General features: G+C 36.7%; 4 protein-coding genes and 1 non-coding gene across 6 annotated transcripts; 1 reads left to right on the top strand and 4 right to left on the bottom strand.

The window, feature by feature from the left end:
• The first annotated feature begins 691 nt into the window (after positions 1 to 691).
• On the top strand, positions 692 to 2,542 carry LOC111452291 (probable 2-oxoglutarate-dependent dioxygenase AOP1). The gene is made up of 3 exons (XM_023092930.1): positions 692 to 1,128; positions 1,211 to 1,535; positions 2,186 to 2,542. The coding sequence occupies exons 1-3, from the start codon at positions 734 to 736 to the stop codon at positions 2,426 to 2,428; spliced, it is 963 nt and encodes a 320-aa protein (XP_022948698.1). The 5' UTR covers positions 692 to 733; the 3' UTR covers positions 2,429 to 2,542.
• Positions 2,543 to 3,561: 1,019 nt separating this feature from the next.
• Positions 3,562 to 4,384, bottom strand: LOC111452634 (auxin-induced protein AUX22-like). Of its 2 annotated transcripts, none has more exons than XM_023093449.1 (2): positions 3,930 to 4,384; positions 3,562 to 3,846 (listed from the first exon to the last, which is right to left on the bottom strand). In XM_023093449.1, exons 1-2 carry the CDS (start codon positions 4,349 to 4,351, stop codon positions 3,792 to 3,794), a joined length of 477 nt encoding a protein of 158 aa, XP_022949217.1. In that variant the 5' UTR covers positions 4,352 to 4,384; the 3' UTR covers positions 3,562 to 3,791. The 2 variants fall into 2 exon arrangements, with proteins under 2 accessions (XP_022949217.1, XP_022949218.1); XM_023093450.1 differs by having other exon boundaries at positions 3,779 to 3,864.
• Positions 4,385 to 5,920: 1,536 nt separating this feature from the next.
• LOC111452638 (auxin-induced protein 22A-like) lies at positions 5,921 to 6,667 on the bottom strand. Its single transcript, XM_023093454.1, has one exon. It carries the CDS (start codon positions 6,626 to 6,628, stop codon positions 6,059 to 6,061), a length of 570 nt encoding a protein of 189 aa, XP_022949222.1. The 5' UTR covers positions 6,629 to 6,667; the 3' UTR covers positions 5,921 to 6,058.
• Positions 6,668 to 8,476: 1,809 nt separating this feature from the next.
• Positions 8,477 to 8,548, bottom strand: TRNAQ-UUG. Its single transcript has one exon. It is a non-coding gene; the product is annotated as a tRNA-Gln (tRNA).
• Positions 8,549 to 9,044: 496 nt separating this feature from the next.
• LOC111452182 (coatomer subunit beta'-2-like) lies at positions 9,045 to 19,497 on the bottom strand. Its single transcript, XM_023092762.1, has 25 exons — positions 19,256 to 19,497; positions 18,671 to 18,691; positions 18,521 to 18,582; positions 18,156 to 18,210; positions 18,011 to 18,047; positions 17,542 to 17,867; positions 17,333 to 17,464; positions 17,086 to 17,234; positions 16,128 to 16,196; positions 15,725 to 15,875; positions 15,572 to 15,637; positions 14,909 to 15,097; positions 14,123 to 14,263; positions 13,843 to 13,917; positions 13,499 to 13,675; positions 13,299 to 13,390; positions 13,086 to 13,202; positions 12,369 to 12,483; positions 11,526 to 11,597; positions 11,247 to 11,443; positions 11,064 to 11,157; positions 10,629 to 10,735; positions 10,391 to 10,514; positions 9,886 to 10,173; positions 9,045 to 9,607 (listed from the first exon to the last, which is right to left on the bottom strand). Exons 1-24 carry the CDS (start codon positions 19,256 to 19,258, stop codon positions 9,928 to 9,930), a joined length of 2,817 nt encoding a protein of 938 aa, XP_022948530.1. The 5' UTR covers positions 19,259 to 19,497; the 3' UTR covers positions 9,045 to 9,607; positions 9,886 to 9,927.
• Positions 19,498 to 19,535: the final 38 nt, after the last annotated feature.

Below are 19,535 nucleotides of genomic sequence, written 5' to 3'. Positions count from 1 at the left end.
GTGTAGGAAGGTAGAGTAATTCGAACTTCTATTTAGGTAGAAGAAACTAAATCAAACTGATTCGATTACAATTGGTTCGAGTCAATTTCTAAAAGTAATTCAATCGAATCAATTTATTTTCGATTTAGTTCAAATAGAGCCTTTTGTCTCTTGAACTCGTCGTTGACTGAAGTTTAGCGTTGATATTGTACCTCAACTCAACTGTTCATATCATTGAAGCCTTCGATATCTCCACCGGTCCCGATACTAAACCCTAAGCCCTAAACCCTTATTTGGTTTGGGGAAGGAGAACAAGAAAACTCTTGCATGGCTTGGTTTGACGAGTCCTCCATTTATTCTTAAGTCAAATAATAATAATAATCACGAATCTAACCCGACCCATTTTCACCCATCTTTGACTCTAAATCACTTCGAAAGCTACGATCTTGTTAAGATTAGAAAAAAATACATTTCTGTGAGAATTGGATTAAAAAAAAAATTGATCACTTGCCCGCATAATTTGAATATTGTGTTATCAACTCCAAAATTATGAGTGTCTAGATATATTCTATTAAGCCAAATTCTTTCAATTAGGATATATTCCTTTGACAAAACTCCAAACCTTATCACAAAATGTGTACACAGCCAAAAATGCCCCAAATTGGATTCATCGAAAATTTGTAATAAATGAGTTGAATGAATTGGCATCCAAAGCACTCACAAAACAAAGAACTCTCTTGCTAAAGCCAAAGCCATGGGGTTTCGTTCTTCCACAAAGCCTGAGGTTCCAGTCATCAACTTCTCCATTGAAAACCTTGGTCCTAAAAGCACCAAATGGGTAGAAACATGCACCCATGTGAGGGCTGCTCTTGAAGAATATGGGTGTTTCTTGGCTGAGTATGAGAATGATGTTGAGCAAGAGGTTGAGCTTGATGATGCCATTTTCAATGGCTTGGAAAAGCTTTTTGATTTGCCTTTACAAACTAAAATGAAGAATGTTTCTGATAAGCCTTACCATGGCTTTTTGGACCACAGGGCTCCCTTTGTTCTTCCTCTTCATGAAAGCTTTGGCATTGAAAATGCAGCGAGTTTTGAAGGTGTTGAGTCCTTTGTGAAGCTCATGTGGCCTTCTGGAAATCATCATTTCTGGTAAACTTCGTATGAATTACATGGTTGTCTATTTTGGGTGTAAATCTTTAAAATCTTACTTGGAAATGATTTTGTTGGACAGTCAGGATTTGTTTGCATACACAAAGATGGTATCAGAGATGGAGAAGTTAGTGAAGAGGATGGTGTTTGAAAGCTATGGAGTGGAAAAGTACTATGATTCTCATATTGCTTCAACCACTTATTTGCTTAGAGGCATGAAATATAGAATCCCTGAGATGGGTGAACAGAATATTGGAGCAGAAGCTCACACAGACAAGAGTTTCTTCACTATTCTTCATCAAAATGGAGTCAATGGCTTGGAAATCAAAGCAAAAAAGGATGATCATTGGATTGGACTTCAATTCAATTCAAATTCCTTCTTGGTCATGGCTGGAGATGCTTGTTTGGTATACCTCTTACTTGCACTTTCATCCGTACTTCAATTATACACACCGCTAACAGATATTGTTCTGTTTGGGCTTTCTCTCAAGATTTTTAAACGCCTATGTTAGACAGAGATTTCGACACCTTTATAAAAAATATTTTGGTTTCCTCCCCAACCGACGTGGGATCTCACAATCCACCCCCTTCGGAGCCAGCGTTCTTGCTGACACTCGTTCCCTTCTCCAATCGATGTGGGACCCCCAATCCACCCTCTTTGGGGTCCAGCGTCCTTTCTGGCACACTGCCTCGTGTACACCCCCCTTTGGAGCTCAGCCTCCTTGCTAGCACATCACCCAGTGTCTAGCTTTGATACCATTTGTAACACCCAAACTCACTACTAGTAGATATTGTTTTCTTTCGACTTTCCCTAACCCACTATTAGTAGATATTGCCTTCTTTGGGATTTCCCTTTTGGGGTTCTCCTCAAAGTTTTTCTACTAGAGAGATTTCTACACCCTTATTAAGAACGATTCGTTTTCTTCTTAACGTGGGATCTCACGTACAGTCACCAATTCGATCATAGTGCATGAGATAAGAAATTTATCCCAAAGATGATTTGAATACTTGAATTAAGTATTGAATGGTAAGAATAAAATTTGATTTTGATGGATAGGCATGGAGCAATGGGAGAATCCACTCAGCCACACATAGAGTTATAATAGAGGGAAGCAAGGAAAGGTATTCAACAGCCCTATTTTCATACCACAAAGGAGTTATTGAGATTCCAGATGAGTTGGTGGACGAACAATTCCCCTTGAAATTCAACCCTTTTAACCATTATGGATTACTCGGTTATTTCTCCAAAGAAGAGTGCGAGAAAACGCCTTCCACTGCCGGAGCTTATTGTGGAGTTTGAGCCCCACTTCATATGCTCATAATAATCAAACTTTAATTTATTTTGATGTTAAGTTGTAATCATTTGTAATTCCGTGTATTAAATTCATAATTAATGATACCAATTTCATCACTATTATGGTTATGAATTTGATTACCATAATTTTCATAACGAATTTCTAAAACAAAAACTACATTAATGGAAAAAAAACATACAAAATATATAGATGGTCAATTCAAGTCAAGAACATATAAGAAGCCATAGCAATTAGGGTATGAAATGAGCTCCAAACTTGCGATCAGCTACAGCAGCATAATAAGACAGCCAAAAAACAGTCCCAAGTCTCATAGCAGCAAGAACAGCAACATAATGTAAACAAACTATGTGAATCAAAGAAAAAAAAAAAAAACATAGTAAATTAAAGGTTGGAATTAAAAATTTAATCATAATTACCACTTAGGAACATGCTCCAAATTAGTAAGAGAATTCCCATTTAAACAAGAAATAAGAAGATATTTTTTTCTATCAGTTAAATCGAATCAAGAACGAAGATTATATTCCATATTCCTGACCTCATTCAAATCTTTATCTCACATCAATTTTACACCTGAAAGACTATGATACACTACTCAAGTTTAAGTTTTTAAAAAGTTTTATTGAATTTATTAGGTCATTTACCTTTTTAAATAGAAATTATATTAATAAATAAAAACTATCCCTTAAAAAAATTATTGAAACCGATATTAAAAGAAAAAGACTTTATATAAAAATGGTTATCTACCCAGTGAACACATTTTAAAACTTTGAATGGGAGCTTAGAAGGGAAAGCCCAAAGAAGACAATATCGACTAGTAGTGAATTTTGTCTGTTGTAAATGATATCAGAATTAGACATCAGACAATGTACCAATGAGGACATTGGCCCTCAAAGAGGGTGGGATTGTGAGATCTGACATGGACAGAGAAACAGAGAATTCCTTGTATGTAGGAGGGTGGAAATCTCTGATTAGTAGACATGTTTGCCCAAAAGGGTAAAATCTTAAAGGAAAACTCGAGAGCAAAAGTCTAAAAAAGACAATATAAACCAATAGTACGCTTGATTGTAACAAATATATAATATTCATCAAGTAAAATGGCAACAAATGATGGTTGGAATGACTTGAAAAAGAAAAACTTCCCAATCCTATTTCATTACAATATTCATCAACTTTACTAATATGTTATAGCAACTCAAATATCTGAAATATTTGTACCAAAATAAAATCATATTTAAACAAGAACAAGATAAAAGGGAAGATTGGATCTAAAGAAATGTTGGTGATCGATGAGCTCCTGATCCCTTGATACTTGGTTATTCAGCTCCCTTCAACAACCTCTCTATTGGCTTATGAACTAGATTTCTTGATTATCCTCAATCTCTTGCATGATTCAATGAACATCCTGCACATTCATTAGATCCTAAATCATGATTACAACAAATATAATCAAATACAAAAGAGTTTAGGGTTTAGGGTTTGACATACTTCCAAGGCACATCACCAACGAGCATCCAATCTCCATCTCTATCTTCGTAAGTGATAGTACAATGAGAACACCCAATTGGGGTCCCAAAAAGCTTCTCCACTGCATCAACAAGTTCCCCATATCCCTTCACCATTCCCAAATCAACTTTCCTCACAAATGCCTCTCCTTCAACCCTCACTTTCACGTACATCTTTTTCCTCCCCCCCATTACTCCTTCACTTTCTTCCTTCTCCCTCAAGCTGTTCCTCCGCCGGTACGAGCACACCGGCGGCCACCCCACCACCTGCTTCCGCCCTCCGCCGTCACTCTTGTCTTCCACTTCCACCTCCGAGAAAACCCTTTTCTTCTCATTGTTTTTGCTCGCCGGAATCGGTCCTAGACGGAGCTCGGTGATTTCGAGGCCTAATCCCTCAGTTGCCATCTGTGTTACAAAATTTGATGATGATGATGATGTTTAATTTTGAAGAAGAATGAGAGGCGGTGTTATTTATTTATATGAGGAGGAAAATGGGGAATTTGGAGAGGACATAGAGGGAACAATGATGGGGGGTTGTAGGGTCCATAAATGGTTTGAGATCTTCGTGGGATTTGATCACAGCCGTTTGTTGGATTGTCTTGCTTTTTGAACAAACCCCATGTGGTTTTGCCTTGTTGTGTTGGTGGTGTTAAGTGTTGGTACTGTCACACGGTTTACTGTTTTTTCTTTTCTTCGATCTTCTTTTCAAATTATCAACATTTTGAATCTCTCTCTTCTTGTCTTTGCTGTCTTTGTGTTTGTGTTTGGTTTTTTTTTTAATAATGGAGCCTCTTGACAGAGAGGACGAGTTACTCTTCATCTCTCAAAAACACAAACTCCTATCGCATCACGATTTTCTCTCACCATTTTTTGTGGGTCTCCGAGATCCTTTCGATGATCTATATTGTGTTGAAGAGATATCTATATGATCCGGTTGGTTGTCTAAGTGTCATGTCCCCAACCAAAGGGATATCTATATGATCCGGTTGATTGTGTAAGTGTGATGTCCCACATTGGTTGGGGAGGAGAACAAATCACCCTTTATAAGGGTGTGGAAACCTTCCCCTAGCAGATGCGCTTTAAAGCATTGATGGAAAGCTCGAAAGGGAAAGCCTAAAGAGAACAATATCTTCTCCAAGTGGATCTGGGCCATAACAAATGGTATCAGAGCCAGTCACCGGACAATGTGCCAACCTTCTCACCGTTCAAGACCGTTCTTTTTTATTAGTACTAGATTAGTGTTAGTAAGTGTTTTCAGCCCAGTGAGTCATTTCTTCTGTGATGAACTTTTGGTACTAATCCTCCATTTTATCTCTGTGGATCGAAGAGAAAGGGAACTCGGTGGAAAGAGGAATGTAACGTGTAACATGAGGGTGAGAATTAAATTTGATAAACCTACTACTTTTCTTCCTATTTTAATTTGGTCAAAGTTGAGCTCTTAATAACTTTTAAATGGGTTCCCACCGTTTAGATCAGGTCAACTTGTGTGCATCTCAACTATTTTGGTAAGGCAACCATCTGACCCTACAACAACACACATTAATGAGCAGACGTCTTAGTAAAAGAGAAGGTCGAGCCCCAATTTTCTTTTCTTTAATATATTGGGGGAAGTTCATAATCTAAATATGTAATTTATATAATTAGGGTTGTTAATATCAATGCAAATATTCCACAAGCACATGCTCTCACTCATCATAGTTTATATCTGGAAACTCACATAAGGATGAAATATTATATAAGTTCAAAGAAGATTCTGATGTTGCAGATGACTTTGATTGATCCATCAAGATTTCAATCAACTTCTACCATGTTCTTTGTTTATTACTTGAATTGTTTTCTTATACCTCACTCATACTATTCTATATTCAATTTGGGAGATTAACACTCCAAAGCTCAGTAAATTGTCAAACAAGATCCAAGGATGTAAACAGAAATTTTGTCATTAACCTTTGTGAATTGTCAAATTAGACAAGATCATTAACATTATCAAGTTAGGGTATGATCCTGAGTATATATATATATATATATAATTGTATGTATACATTTCAAATCGATGAAAAAAAAAAGAAATTGTGAAAACTCGATCGATTGGATCGTCTTCCGCCTCATCTTTTAAAGTTTCCTTGGAGAACTACAACTTCGAGTTTTTGGTACTTGAATCTCAAACCCTTTAGCTTCGGATCTCTTCATTATCCTCAATCTCTTGCACGATTCAACAAACATCTTCCATGGGACATCGCCGACAAGCATCCAATCGCCATCCCGATCTTCATAAATTGGGACATAATCCGAGCTTCCAATAGCACAACCGAAGAGATTCTCCATCGCCATCCCGAGATCTGAATATCCCTTATGCATTCCAAGATCAACTTTTCTAAGATAAGGTGCCCCATCCATGCTTACTTTCACATACATCTTCAAAGTTTCGGATAGATCTTTGTCATTACCGTTGCTCCTTCTCCGGTAAGAGCAAACCGGTGGCCACCCGACAACTTGGGTTTTCTTCGAACATCTCCGGTCACCGCCATCGCAGTCGTTGCTGCTTCTTTCATCTCCTCCTTCGTTACCATTCATCTCAGAGAAAACCCTTTTGTTGTCATGTTTTGAACTTGAGGTATGGCCACTCCCCGGAAGGCCTAATCTGAGCTCAGTGATTTCAAGTTCAAGTCCATTGCTTGCCATTTCTTCAGCTGACTCTTAACTCTGTGTCTGTGTTTTTTGTGTTGAGTTGTTTGTTAATGGTGTAAGCACCAAAAATGAGAGGCTTATAAATAGAAGGAAATGGAGGAATTGTGGAATAATTAGGGGATGAAAGTGATGACATTGTGGTCGCCGGCCGGTCGGAGACAAGAGGAACAAACGTGGGACTTGATGTTCCATTATTGGAACAGTTTCATATAATAAGGCTGTTGTTGGTTGGATTCTGATTCGGTGGGATTCTCTCTCATCCATGTGATTGCCCATTTCTCTGTCCACCATTGGAAGATCATAATTATGAATTCATATATATAAATAATTATTAGTATAATCTTAACCATAAAAAAAATTTGAATTTAGGTTAGATCTCGATCATCCTATCTCGTCTTTGATTTATGATTTCTGGGTCTTTCCGAGTCTTAGTTCAAAAGCAAAAATGAACTATTGAATGCAAATATTATTTAGGGTTTGACTCTAAATTTTGAAACGTTGAGAATAGAATACAATTGTTGTTCTTTCTTACTCGATCTTTTAAGATATTATTGTATTATAACATTTATAAATACATACACGGAAATGTTTCTTCCCAACCCAACATATGGGTTCATTAGTTTGAAAAAAAAGCAATAAAATTGGAGACAATAGACATGTCGAACTCCAAGGGTCACGTGGTAGATTTTTTGTTTGAGAAGAGAGCATGGGGTGGTTCCTTGTCTTTAGGGTTTTGATGGAACATAGACAAAGTTGTAAGTAGTTTGAACAGATTGGCATAGCGATCCACAGAGGCATCCGCCATTAATGCTTGGAGTCGGTGGACCTCTCTTCCTCTATGTGTTGTTTGAATTCAAGGGAGCATTTGGTTTTAGGCACAATCACAAGTTTTTCAATAATCTTCATTTTTCATCATTATTCTTTTATTCATTCAATCTTTCAAACAAATCCACACAATAATTTCAAACAACAAGCTCAATTAATGGATTCGCATGTTCTCAATTAACTTAAAACGCTGATGTTAGGGAGAGGTTTCCACACCCACCCTGTTAAGGAATCACAATCCACCTCCTTCGAGGCCTAGCGTCCTTCCTAGTACACTACTCGATATCCGACTTTCACCATTTGTAACAGCGCAAGCTCATCGCTAACAAATATTGTCCGCTTTGACCCGTTACGTGTCGTCGTCAGCCTCACGATTTTAACATGAGATCTCACGTCGACATGTCAAATCTCAAATTCACATGGAATCAGCCTCTTCATCACGTATTATTCGAATTTAACCCATTGACCAAACATGTTCCATCACATGATAATCCAACAAGACAAGACAACTAATGATTAATCTAACTAAAAACATGTGTGGTAAATGAAAACAGTCTAACTAAGATTTGATAAGAATGAATGAATAATTATGTGAACTTCGTTGAGCTTTTTCACCCATCATTTCAACGCTGTTTGAATAATTTGAGTTGTTGTGAAAGGTGTCAAATCAGATATTGATATAAGGTACCAAATGAGGCGCAAAGGCATTAGGGGCCATACCATCACGTGAACGAAACTGGGAGTACCACAGCAACAATGAAGCATGATTTTGCAGTTTTGAGGGGTAAGGGCCTTTTCAGTTCCCTTTCAACCATACAAACTGCACAGAAGTGAGTGATTTCAGACAGTATCCCTCCATGAACAAGACTATCAACAGTGTCTTATGGTCCTCTCCACATGGCCTTATTTATTTCTTATCAAAGGAACTTAGGTTGGTGCTTTGTACGTCACATGTCTGGTTAAGTTTATCAGAGAATAAAATAAAATAAAATAAAACAAAATTTGGCAAAATAAAAAAGGTCCTACCGGGAGTCGAACCCAGGTCGCTGGATTCAAAGTCCAGAGTGCTAACCACTACACCATAGAACCAATTGTTGTTATGTTCGTGCAATAGTAAAATTATAAATATTATATTCCTTTTCAAATTTATTATTAAGTATTGTGGTTCATGATATAATTATGAAAACTTTGTATACGTAAAAATAAATAAATTGAAACAATTTAGAGTTAATATATCCTTAATAATTAAGAGTGACCACATGAGGAGTGGAAATTTAGGCTACCACCTTCAAGGAAAGTTATTAACTGTCTTAATTAGTATCCTTTTCTTTATATATATATAGAACTTTTAAAATTTTATTGGTCAGATTAAAAATGGGATGAGAGGACGAAAACCAACCGAGATGTTCTATAAACTTCCTTATGGTCTGTTATGTTCTCTTTTTTTTTTTTTTTTTTTTTTTTAAATAAATAAAGAAAAAAAATTTATATAGATAAACAAGAAACCAAAAACCTATACAATTATTAAGACGTGTTAAGAAAAATGAAAGGGGAGAGAGAGAGAGAGAGAGTTGAGACAATAAACTACTGAACATAACCAAATCTCAAGAAATAAATCAAGAAACACAAAAAAAACCCACAAAGCTAATCCTTAAAATTACACATTTTGGAGCCAAATGAACAAACCCGACAGGAAAACATTAAAATCTAGAGTTGCTCTTTCCTGGGTCGAGAAAATTGCATCAGTAAAATTCTCATTTGGGCAGTCTCCGGAGCAAAATGCTTACAAAACTTCACAGAGAAAAGAAAGAAAGCTTCTTCAGTGCCGATGATGCTCAAGACAATCCCTAAAGAACAAGGCCCGAGGATGATAATGAATGTAAACTAATGTCATTAAACAACATTTAAGGGCGCATCTAAATCACAATAATATATGGAGTAGTAGTTTGCAAAGAATGTCAAGGCCTTTTGCGACGCTATTTCCCAACACGGTAAAACAAACTTGTGTCCTCCATTTGCCGTTTATCATGGCCCCAAAGCTCCCCCTCCTCTCATGCCAAGTATTTCTATTCCCTCACCTCAAGTTGGGTACTTCCAAACAGCAACCAGGAACCAATCATCTTGCACGACCTAGTTATGCAGTAATCACTGCAATGGAAAGAATGACCAACCCAAGTTATAAACCGAATCCAATGTGATAATTCCTCATTAACTTGAAAGAGCATCTATCTAGGGGGGCGAAATCGTCTGAACATAATGGGAGGTTTCAAGATTTTAGGATCAGATAAATTAGAGCATGGTTAATTCAGTGCCGATCATTGCACTTTAGGTGTCAAAAACAGTAACCAACCAAAGTTTCACAGGTGGTAAACATATAGGTCATGGAAATGAAATGTTAAAATGGTATTTTGGAATCAACTAATCACCAGAGACAAAATTGGATTTTGCACTCGCCAAACCAATTGCTTTTAGGCTGACGGGGTATTTGTACCCCACTCTTCATCACCCTCACTACCATTAACGAGAACTGCACCATCGGTAGAATCAGCATCAACCACAATACCCTCACCCTCCTCTTGGCTCTCATCTCCATTGTGTTCTGCAATGTGCTTGTCTTGCCCATCTCCACTGTGTTCTGCAACGTGCTTGTCTTGCTCATCTCCACTGTGTTCTGCAATGTGCTCGTCTTGCTCATCTCCATTCTGTTCAGTATCCTGTCATAGAACAGTTGAAAGGATAAAGAAAAAGTACTGAGAAAGTGATCACAACAGCATAATGATGAAAGTCTCCTGCAACTTGGAATATAGACTTCAGACTATGATCTCTTAGTATCAACTAGTGCGTGACTAACATTCGCCCATAAACAACAGGACCAAAAACAACATTTACAACTGTCATGTTAATTCAATTCCATTCAAGCAAGGCCCAAACCTCATGATCGATGTCTCCATTTTCAAGATGTCCTTCAATTTGCATGCTCCTAAATGCCTCCACGAGTGTATTGTATGGCTTATCAGCAAGAGTAGCATACTCCTCTGCCGAAGTAAAAACTCCCCTAGAACACACTCCAAAAAAAAAGGTACTTAGTATAGAGAATTTGGGTATTAGCTACCTACATAGGAACACAAAAACAGAAAAACCTTGTAGTGTAAACATCCATTCATTTTACCTGTCCTGTGTAGCTCTAGATTCAACAGATAGTGCAACTTGCCAATCATCAAACAAATTGGGATACTCCTCAGGATCAGCCAATGACTCGGCAGCCTTTGGGTTAACCTGAGTTAAGGCCAATTTTTATCAAGATGTCCTAGACGGTGAAAGAAAAAATTCATAACACTATTGAATACAGTTTCTTTCTGCATATCATAGCTTCACAATTACATGGGCGCAAATGATGCAAAAACTTTCTGCACGTGATACCTATCTATCTGTTTCACAATTTTGAAAAATTCTACCATGCATAAATTTATTAACTATGTCCACTCTACAAAATATATCTTTTATGTTCCACAATTGTTAATACTAGACATTATCAAAGATGTTTCTTTCACCTCTTCATTTAAATAACTAGAACATCAACAGAAAATGTAACGATTTAGTTTACCTTATTCAGGTCCTTCCTCCAAATTGCGACTATCTCTGATACTTTGCTTGGAAGATAAGATCGAGCCATCAAAGCAGCTTCAGGAATCCGATTACTGTACAAGGAATATACTTTTCTATAAAATAATATAAGATCACTTATTATTCAGCATCAGGAGGGTGTCCGAGAAGATAATCTTTTTACCTTTCTACCAACAACTGAAGACAGTCTTCCAATCTACCCAACATAAATAAACAAAGGAAAGCAACGTTGTTCTTTCCTTGCTCCTTGGCAAGGGTTGCAAGTTGTGTTATCCCTTGAGCATCTCCTAGGGAAGAATACAGCAATAACAAGCCACTAAAATCCACAGCATACTTCAAGCATTCCTCGGCCATGTCTAACTGCAATGATACAAGGAAACAAATATTAATCAACTTATACGAGAGATGAAAGCTTGCAATGGTTCAAAATGAGGGGAGGAACCTTTCCGATGGACATAGCCAATTCACCAAGCTGCTTCCACTTGGACTCACTTTGTACTTCTACCGCAATTTCCTGCAAGTAGGCCATTGAAATTATTAATGAGCATGAGAGAGAGACAGGACAGCTGATATGAACCAAGAGACATCAATCATACAATATGCTTCAATGAAGATGTGAAGAAAAGGTTGTCAAAATTATCAAAAGATGTTTCAATTCATGCTACATTGAAGAAGAATAAAGTTTGATTGTTGTAAATTTTGGGTGGGTTATAATTTAGAGTTATTGTATTTTAAGACATTTTATTTAATTTCGGTTACATTTACATAATGGCTAATTATGACCATAAAGTGTGAATGTTACAACTTTTGGAATACCTTTAATAGTTTCATTTTGAGGCTATATAAAGCCTTGTATGTTATATTTGTAAGGTAGACTTGGAAAATATATTCAAAGAAGCATTTGTGCTTTTCTTTAGCCGATGGCTAAGTTTCTTTGCAACTCTATGTAGTTTAGGCTGCATGTAGAATCATTCAAGCTCGACATGATCAATCTTGCTTGTGGAGTGATTCGAATCTCAATCAAGTGTTCTTGTCTTGAGATATTTGATCAACTAGAATCATTGAAGCTAGACATGATCGATCTTGCTTCTGGAGTGATTCGAATCTCAAACAAAGTGTTCTTGACTTGAGATATTCGATCAACAAGGTAATCCGAATCTTACTCCCCTTGTAGTGATTCCTTATCGTATCAACAGCTTTAATAGTTTTTTTACGGTATGGAGGTTCATCACAGTTAACTGCATCTAGTAAAATATAACAGAGAAAACAAAAAACAGTTGTGTACCTTTGCAATCTCTAATCTACCAAGCTGTATCGCAAGATCAAATCTATAATCCAGATCAGTAGCTACTTCCAGAGCTTCCTCTATCATACCTCGTGATTCCAAGAAACGAGCCACACTGGCAGAGAACATGGCCTACTATCATACACTAAACTTTACTAGAAAGAGAGTATTAAGAAGTTGAAATCCTTTATGCACGACAAGGAATAGACAAACTTTGGCTTCTAGACAACAGGATGGGCATACCACATGAAAGATTACCTTATAATGCCCAAGTGAAATAAGTATCGAAAAAGATATTTGGGCAAGAACAAAAACTTAAACTTCATCTTTTAAGAGAAAACAAAAAAAATGTGGAGGTGGGGAACCCCCAAGAAATTTGGTTATGTCAACAAGAGCCCTTAGATTCAAAAAAAATTGATCAGGTACATAAATCCCAAGCATCCCATATGTTTAAATATGATTAAATCTGTAAGATTTGACAGCTCAATTTCAAACATCATGAAAGATTGCCAAATATCGGGTGTTGAAGTAAAAACTTAAGGAAAAAGAGCAGAAGAAACAAAACGCAGGAAAAGAAACAGAGGTTGAATCTCAGATTAGATTAGACGTTGTAGGAATCATCCACAAATCATGGAAACGAATAACATGATACACCTAGTTTGGCTCTTTCAATAACACATAGGTGAAAAACTTTAATAACATTTATTCAACAATTACCTGTTACGGTGCTCCTTAGGAATTGAAGGTAAGACTTCATTGGCTCTTTCATAGTCCCCGCGCATTACAAGGGTCTTGTACTCAATCAAGCTAAGAAGCAATGTGTATCCAACAACACTGCATCACAATAAATGGCATCAAAATTCTTAAAGCAGTTCCTTTCTATTCGACATTCCATGACTCCAAGAAGAGGAGGACTAAAAGTTGTCATACTTGAACTCTTTGTCTATCAAATAGACCCGACTTTGGCTGGCAAGATATCCAAGCAAATACATGGGTCGATCCAAATGAAACATTGTGGTTACCTGAAATTATGAGGTTATACATCAAGTTACCTTCATTGTGGGCATTAAATGGGGATATCTGCATGTTGAAAAATTCCAAAAACAAAGGCTGCTGATTATTCACAGTACCTCACCACCAACACAGTAGTTTAATCTCCAAGAAGAGTTATTGTAAATGAAGCAATCCCCAACCCAAAGGCCAGTCCTCACACGTTCGTTAACTTCATGCAGGAGCTCGAATGCATCTTCAACCCCTTGTTCATCCACAGGCCTTCCACTATCTAAGCAGGAAGACACAGCATCACGCTGCAATATTTGCTTTTGTTAGATGAGAAACAACTTTCTCAGCAAAGAAACAAACTATGCATGGACGAAAATGTGCCAAAACAATGACGCAATGAGAAGCACAATTCAGATTCATATTGTTCAAGGTGTGACAATCAACTTCATGAGGGCACAAAAAGAATTCTTACATTGTACTTCAGGATATAAAATGACGTATCACTGGCTATTGCCACCAAATCACCACTATCAGCCCAATACACGTTCTGGAAGAAAAAAATCATCAAAAGGAATTAAAGCATTTTTTTAGAAGGGAAATAAATTTCATTGATAAATTATAATAAAATGGAGTGTAACCTCCAACACCTAGAGGTGTATTACAAGAAGGAAGTCCAATTGGAAATCAAATGAATTAGAACCATATCACAAAAGAAATAGAAAAACAGCTAACAAATGCAAGTATGTACCCACTTTCACATTTACATCAATTCGTCGAATCAATCTGCACTCTGCCCAATCATAGAAGCAAATAAAGTCATTGGAACACATGGCTAATAGAGTTCCTCCATAGATGTGCTCGGCTGAAAAGGTGGGCCTGATACTCTTCTTTTCCTGAGAAGTTAGGCCGTGTTAACTCCACAATTTAACAATGGGACAACTTAGAATAATAATAAAAAAAATTAAGAACAAACATCACAATTGATGGCCAAAGTTAAAACACATGAAAAGATTTACTTATTTTTACTAATAATTTGGTCTCGTTGTACTAGAATATAATCAATTCAGTTGTTGCAGTCAAAACTCTATAATGGATTTCTTACCACGTTCTCTAGGGATTCTCTTATCTATTCCTTCTTCAACCTCAAGTTATGTACTTATGTGAGAAGAAGCAAGAATCAGCTACAAGTTTTATTGACGCAACTGCTCATGAAGTTCATATTCATCTATTACATTAGTCTACATCTGAACTTGTTAGGCCTCATATAATTAACTATTCTAGCGGTACATATCCACAAATGAGGCTATTGTGAACATCAGAGTTCCAATAAATCCCTCAAAGTACTTAGTTGGAGTAAAACACTAATGATCATTTCTACACGGTAACTGTGCTCTTCATCATAAAATGGGGATGCTTATGCATGCTTATTAGCAAAAAAGATCAGGAAATTGGTTGTCCAAAAATTAAATCACATTAATTTCTTTTGCCACTAAAGCAAAAAATACAAAAGTTGTATAATACGAAGAATAAACATAAACCTGAAAATTTTTACTGAAAATTTTGATCTTTGATGTACTTTCTCTCACAGCATATTCTCCATCCGCAGACCAAACAAACTCCAAAGCTGAACCAAATGACCTGTTTCTCCATGCAAGAGCAGTATATATAATATACTCACCATCTCCACAGACAACAACAAACCTCCCATTGGGATTGTGCTTCAAGCTCTGTACAAGATATAAAGCAGAGAGAGTTGTAGAAATATTGAAATAAATAAACGAAACTCTAACCACACAACTTAAATGAAAAAGGATATACCTGAAAACAAATGGGATAGGAAACAAAATATATTCAAGCATGTAAGGGAGATTTTTTAACAGCAGCACAAACAGGTATAAATAATCAAAGAAGAATTATCGAGAGGTTCTGAACTAAAATTCAGCAAAAAACGCAGTCTGAATCCACCACTGCCTTACTCAGAAGACTACACTTGTGGAGACAAATAAACAGGCACATGTATATTAAAAATATACAAATGCACATGTCTAGCTATAAACGGCAGTGTATTACCAGAATAAGTGTCAAAAGAGTAAACGTAACAAGAGGCTATAATCAAGGGTTTTTCATAGGATAAAAGAAGCTCCAGGAAATCCATGAAAAGATATACAGAGCATTTAAATGAAGATGTAAAGACAACTTACCTGTGGGTAAAGATCACAAGTTCCCATCTCCTTAACAGCTAATGGCAATCTCTCTCCATCAGTAACCTAAGATGCAAAAAAAGCACATGACTAAGGCTACACCAGAAAAAAGCTAATGATCAATAAAAAGTGACAAATAAAACCATTACAAACCTCAAAGTCTGCTCCCACACTCTTGATGTTTACTGTTTGAATCTCGTTATGCTTAGCCCATACTATCTTTCCACTGTTGTCCATACTAGCAATAGGTTCTTCCCGGCCAAGTTTTATCATAATGGTTCCTTCATCATAACCAATCACAACCCTGTAGGGAGTAGTGTGTCAACCAGTTCAAGTCAAGAAAAATGTAGATTGAGGAAATGTTTCGTTAAAACCCCAATGGAATTTTTCTTGATCATAACATCACAACTACTTTAACCATTTCCATTGGGGGATATTAGGATCTCAAGTTAATGTTTTAAAAAAGTATAGCTTTCAAGCATCTTGCATCAGAATATGAAAGTAATGTAACTAATCCTTCAAAGTGAGTGGGAAAGTTGAAATTTGATCAACTTACCGGCGTGAGCTCTTCATGTACCCAATTGCCCAAACTCGTTCAAGGCCATAATTTAATGTATTTTCAAGCCTGCAAATCAGAAATAACTACAACTTATGGAAATGGCAACAAAGCAAATACAATTCCACAAAATATAGATTACAAAAAGTACCAAAATATACTGATGAAAGATAACTAATAATTCATAAAAAACCAAGTAGCCCTACTTAATTACATTCACTTCTTCTTCATAAGAAACATTTCCATTGAAGATGTGAAATAACAAAAGAAGATGGAGGAAAGCCTCAACCCAAGATGAGAAAGGTACAGGAAAGCTTTTCAATTAGTGCAAAGAGAAGAACAGTATGATTCAACAAAGGAATAAACAATCTCTCATCTCCCTAAAGAATTCAGTGATTTATAATCAACCCAAAAAGAAAAAAAAGAAAAGCTTTAATAAAATTCACCCATTCCAGATTGCATAGGCCTTAATCAACACGATGATCATCAAAACAGGCATGCACCAGGCTAATGGTATTACTGAGAAGAACAAAGCCTCAGTCAGACAAATGAAAAAAGGCATTTCAAAGTTCAAGTAGAAGTTAGATGAAAGGATATCCAAATCCCAAATGGTGGCTAAAAAAGGTAGAGATTGGGTCAGTGAGAAGAGTGTCAGATGATACTTAAAAATAATCGAAGCAAAACAAGATCTAAAATTTTAATATAGCTAGATATTTGAAGACTCAGTTAAAAAACAAAAGGTTTGGAATTCTATAATTCATGTGTGTGATGAATGTAACAAAGTAAATGAAGATTTTTCGAGGGTCAGAACAGAAATTCCGAAACGATGCATAACTAATGTCTTCTCTAGATCTGCCCTACTATTAAAAATAAGGTATCACATAAGCATTGATTCAATCCAAGTAATGTCCAAAAACATATTAAGCTATTAGTACAATATTTCAGTGGCAAAAGTTACCTATAAGTTGTGGAATGCCATATGCGAACCGTTCCATCTTCAGAACCTGTAATTATAATTGGAAGGTCCGGATGAAAACAGACTGCAGAGACATTGTGTGTGTGACCATCAAGTGTCTGGACACAGCTCTTGGTTTGGTAGTCCCATACCTGTGTTAGCAAGCAACTTTATGCTCATAAGCTATCCAAACTATCATGTGCCCATTACAATACAACTACAGTTGAAAAACTGGTTAAATAATAAAGACCTTAGCAGTGTGATCGTCAGAACCAGTAATGAGGTAAGGTTTGTCACCACCTGTGAAGTAATCGACACAATTCACTCCTTTCTGATGGGCATCTAATGTAAAGTTGGGATCAGGGGATCCAAGATTCCAAATCTGCAAAGAGAAGGCCAAATGATTACTAGAATAATTAGAAAATTGGACAATATGCTCCCAGACAACGAGTACTGTACCTTTATTGTGCGATCAAGGGATGCACTTGCAAAGGTGTTAGTGTCTTTGGGATTAAACGTTACTTGCATCACATAATGAGAATGCCCCTCAAAAATTTGAGTACACACCCAACCCTTATCCCAATCCCAAAGCTTTATTAGCATATCATCAGACGAAGACAGTACATAAGGAAGGGTAGGATGAACAGCCACACATCTAATGTAGTCTGTGTGTGCCTCAAATACTTTCATCTTGTCCATGGTATTATAGTTATATACACGAATAAGCATGTCATCAGCTCCAGCAACAACCCACTGCTTCCGTGCTATAAATTTGGCCGACCTGACTGCAAATGTAACATTGAAGAGTAAGATGAGGCCCAATCAAAGAAGAGTGAGAGAAAAGTGTAGTTTGCCTTTCAGACTTCAGTCCCACAAGGGAAAAGGGGAAACGAACTTGAACATACCACAGAAAAGGCATTTCTATTACCTGGTAACTCGGTGACCTCAAAAGATTTAACCATAATCTGCAATGTCATAAAAAGGCTAGAGTTGATTTTAAATGTCTAGATATATCAAAATCAAAAGAATGTCCAAGTTATTATTGATCTTATCCAATCCACAGATTTTCATACCTGAGACTGGTAGTTCCAGATACAAACGGTTCCAGAATACAGACTTGCCAGTATCCTGCAGTAATGATTAAATGTCAACAATTTCTTTCCGTTGTCTTCATTCCCAAAAACAAACTACATTTGAACTTGGTAATTTCAGCTCAGGAGAAGAAAACTCATATACCCAAACACCATGCATTGCTCTAATCCAACACAATCGCTATCACCAGTTAAACTACCAAAACTTTTTTGTACCCAATCCAACGGTAGCAGTTATCTTTCCATCACATATTTTACTAAGAAGTTCCTAAAATATCAGAATCCTTGAAGTGTATGCACACAAAAGGATCTATATAGGCTCCAAATATCCAGAAAGTAAATCTTACCATGGCTCTGTAGGGTGCAAGTCTACAGATTTTACTCTTTCCGACCTTTGAGCAAGTTTCCTCTAACAAAAATGAAAAATAAAGAATTAAATCATAATAGTGTATAAACCCGGTAAGAAATGTGATTGATTAAAATGGTTGGTAAAGTACCTTGATTGCGAGTCTGAGAGGCTGTGGACACGTAAGAAAATAAAACAAAATCAATTAATCTCCATAGTAGACCCCGAGTAAATATACGAAATTTTCAATTTATTAGTCTAGAACCCCAAAAAAAGAAGGGAACAAGAATAAGCACCAGTAAATAAAGTCACAGACAGCGAATGATGATCATGTATCTCAAACAGAAAATTTCAATTCCTACATATCCTCTTCCTTTCTATCCCCATTCCCCAGTCCCAAAGAAGCTAGAGGAGATATATTTCAACTAGTATTGCACCTACTCCTCAACTGTTACAAACCAAGCATCAGACCATAGGTAATTCAAGTAAATTAGCATGTACAACAGAACAGCACTCCGAACCAATTAACAGGCCGTAAGCAAGACAAAATAGGCTAATTGGATTCCAAATTATGGATAGAAATGAAGAAAGTTTTGGGAGTTGAAATTCAGCAGAGGAAACTCAAACCACGCAAACATTACAGCAAGAAATACCAAAGCGAATCAGATTTCGATCAGATCTAAGCTGCAGTTGCAGGGTAAAGCGTATTGGAAATAGCACAAGATCGAAGGCTCACCATTTTCAGCTCACTGGAAGCTCTAAGAGATTCGAATATCGCAACCGTAACGATCCAGACGATTCGTGCACGAAGATGAAGAGAAATGAAACGGGATGGGATTCGAATCTCGAGTATTTTGGAGATCCCTCGGCGGAAATATGAAAACCAAGGAGATCGATGGTTTGCAGTTGACAAAAAATTACAGAACTGCCACTGCCTAGCGTACGATATGTCGGAATGTGAGGAACGTCAAGATTTTAAAAACAAAATTCATAAAAATAGTTTTAACCAAAAACAA

Source organism: Cucurbita moschata, unplaced genomic scaffold, assembly GCF_002738365.1.
Source record: "Cucurbita moschata cultivar Rifu unplaced genomic scaffold, Cmos_1.0 Cmo_Scf00014, whole genome shotgun sequence".
Lineage (NCBI taxonomy): Eukaryota > Viridiplantae > Streptophyta > Magnoliopsida > Cucurbitales > Cucurbitaceae > Cucurbita > Cucurbita moschata.
This window is presented reverse-complemented; position numbering and strand designations above follow the sequence as displayed.

Excerpts from the sequence above, each read along its gene's own strand:
- LOC111452638 (XM_023093454.1), bottom strand. The coding sequence starts at position 6,628 with ATGGCAAGCAATGGACTTGAACTTGAAATCACTGAGCTCAGATTAGGC.
- LOC111452182 (XM_023092762.1), bottom strand. Across the intron at positions 18,583-18,670 it reads CTCTCAGACTCGCAATCAAG|AGGAAACTTGCTCAAAGGTC; the intron begins GTACTTTACCAA and ends CATTTTTGTTAG. Across the intron at positions 16,197-17,085 it reads TGGCATTCCACAACTTATAG|GCTTGAAAATACATTAAATT; the intron begins GTAACTTTTGCC and ends TCTGATTTGCAG.
- LOC111452291 (XM_023092930.1), top strand. The coding sequence starts at position 734 with ATGGGGTTTCGTTCTTCCACAAAGCCTGAGGTTCCAGTCATCAACTTC. Across the intron at positions 1,129-1,210 it reads TCTGGAAATCATCATTTCTG|TCAGGATTTGTTTGCATACA; the intron begins GTAAACTTCGTA and ends TTTGTTGGACAG. Across the intron at positions 1,536-2,185 it reads TGGCTGGAGATGCTTGTTTG|GCATGGAGCAATGGGAGAAT; the intron begins GTATACCTCTTA and ends TTTGATGGATAG.
- LOC111452634 (XM_023093449.1), bottom strand. The coding sequence starts at position 4,351 with ATGGCAACTGAGGGATTAGGCCTCGAAATCACCGAGCTCCGTCTAGGA. Across the intron at positions 3,847-3,929 it reads GTTGGTGATGTGCCTTGGAA|GATGTTCATTGAATCATGCA; the intron begins GTATGTCAAACC and ends ATGAATGTGCAG.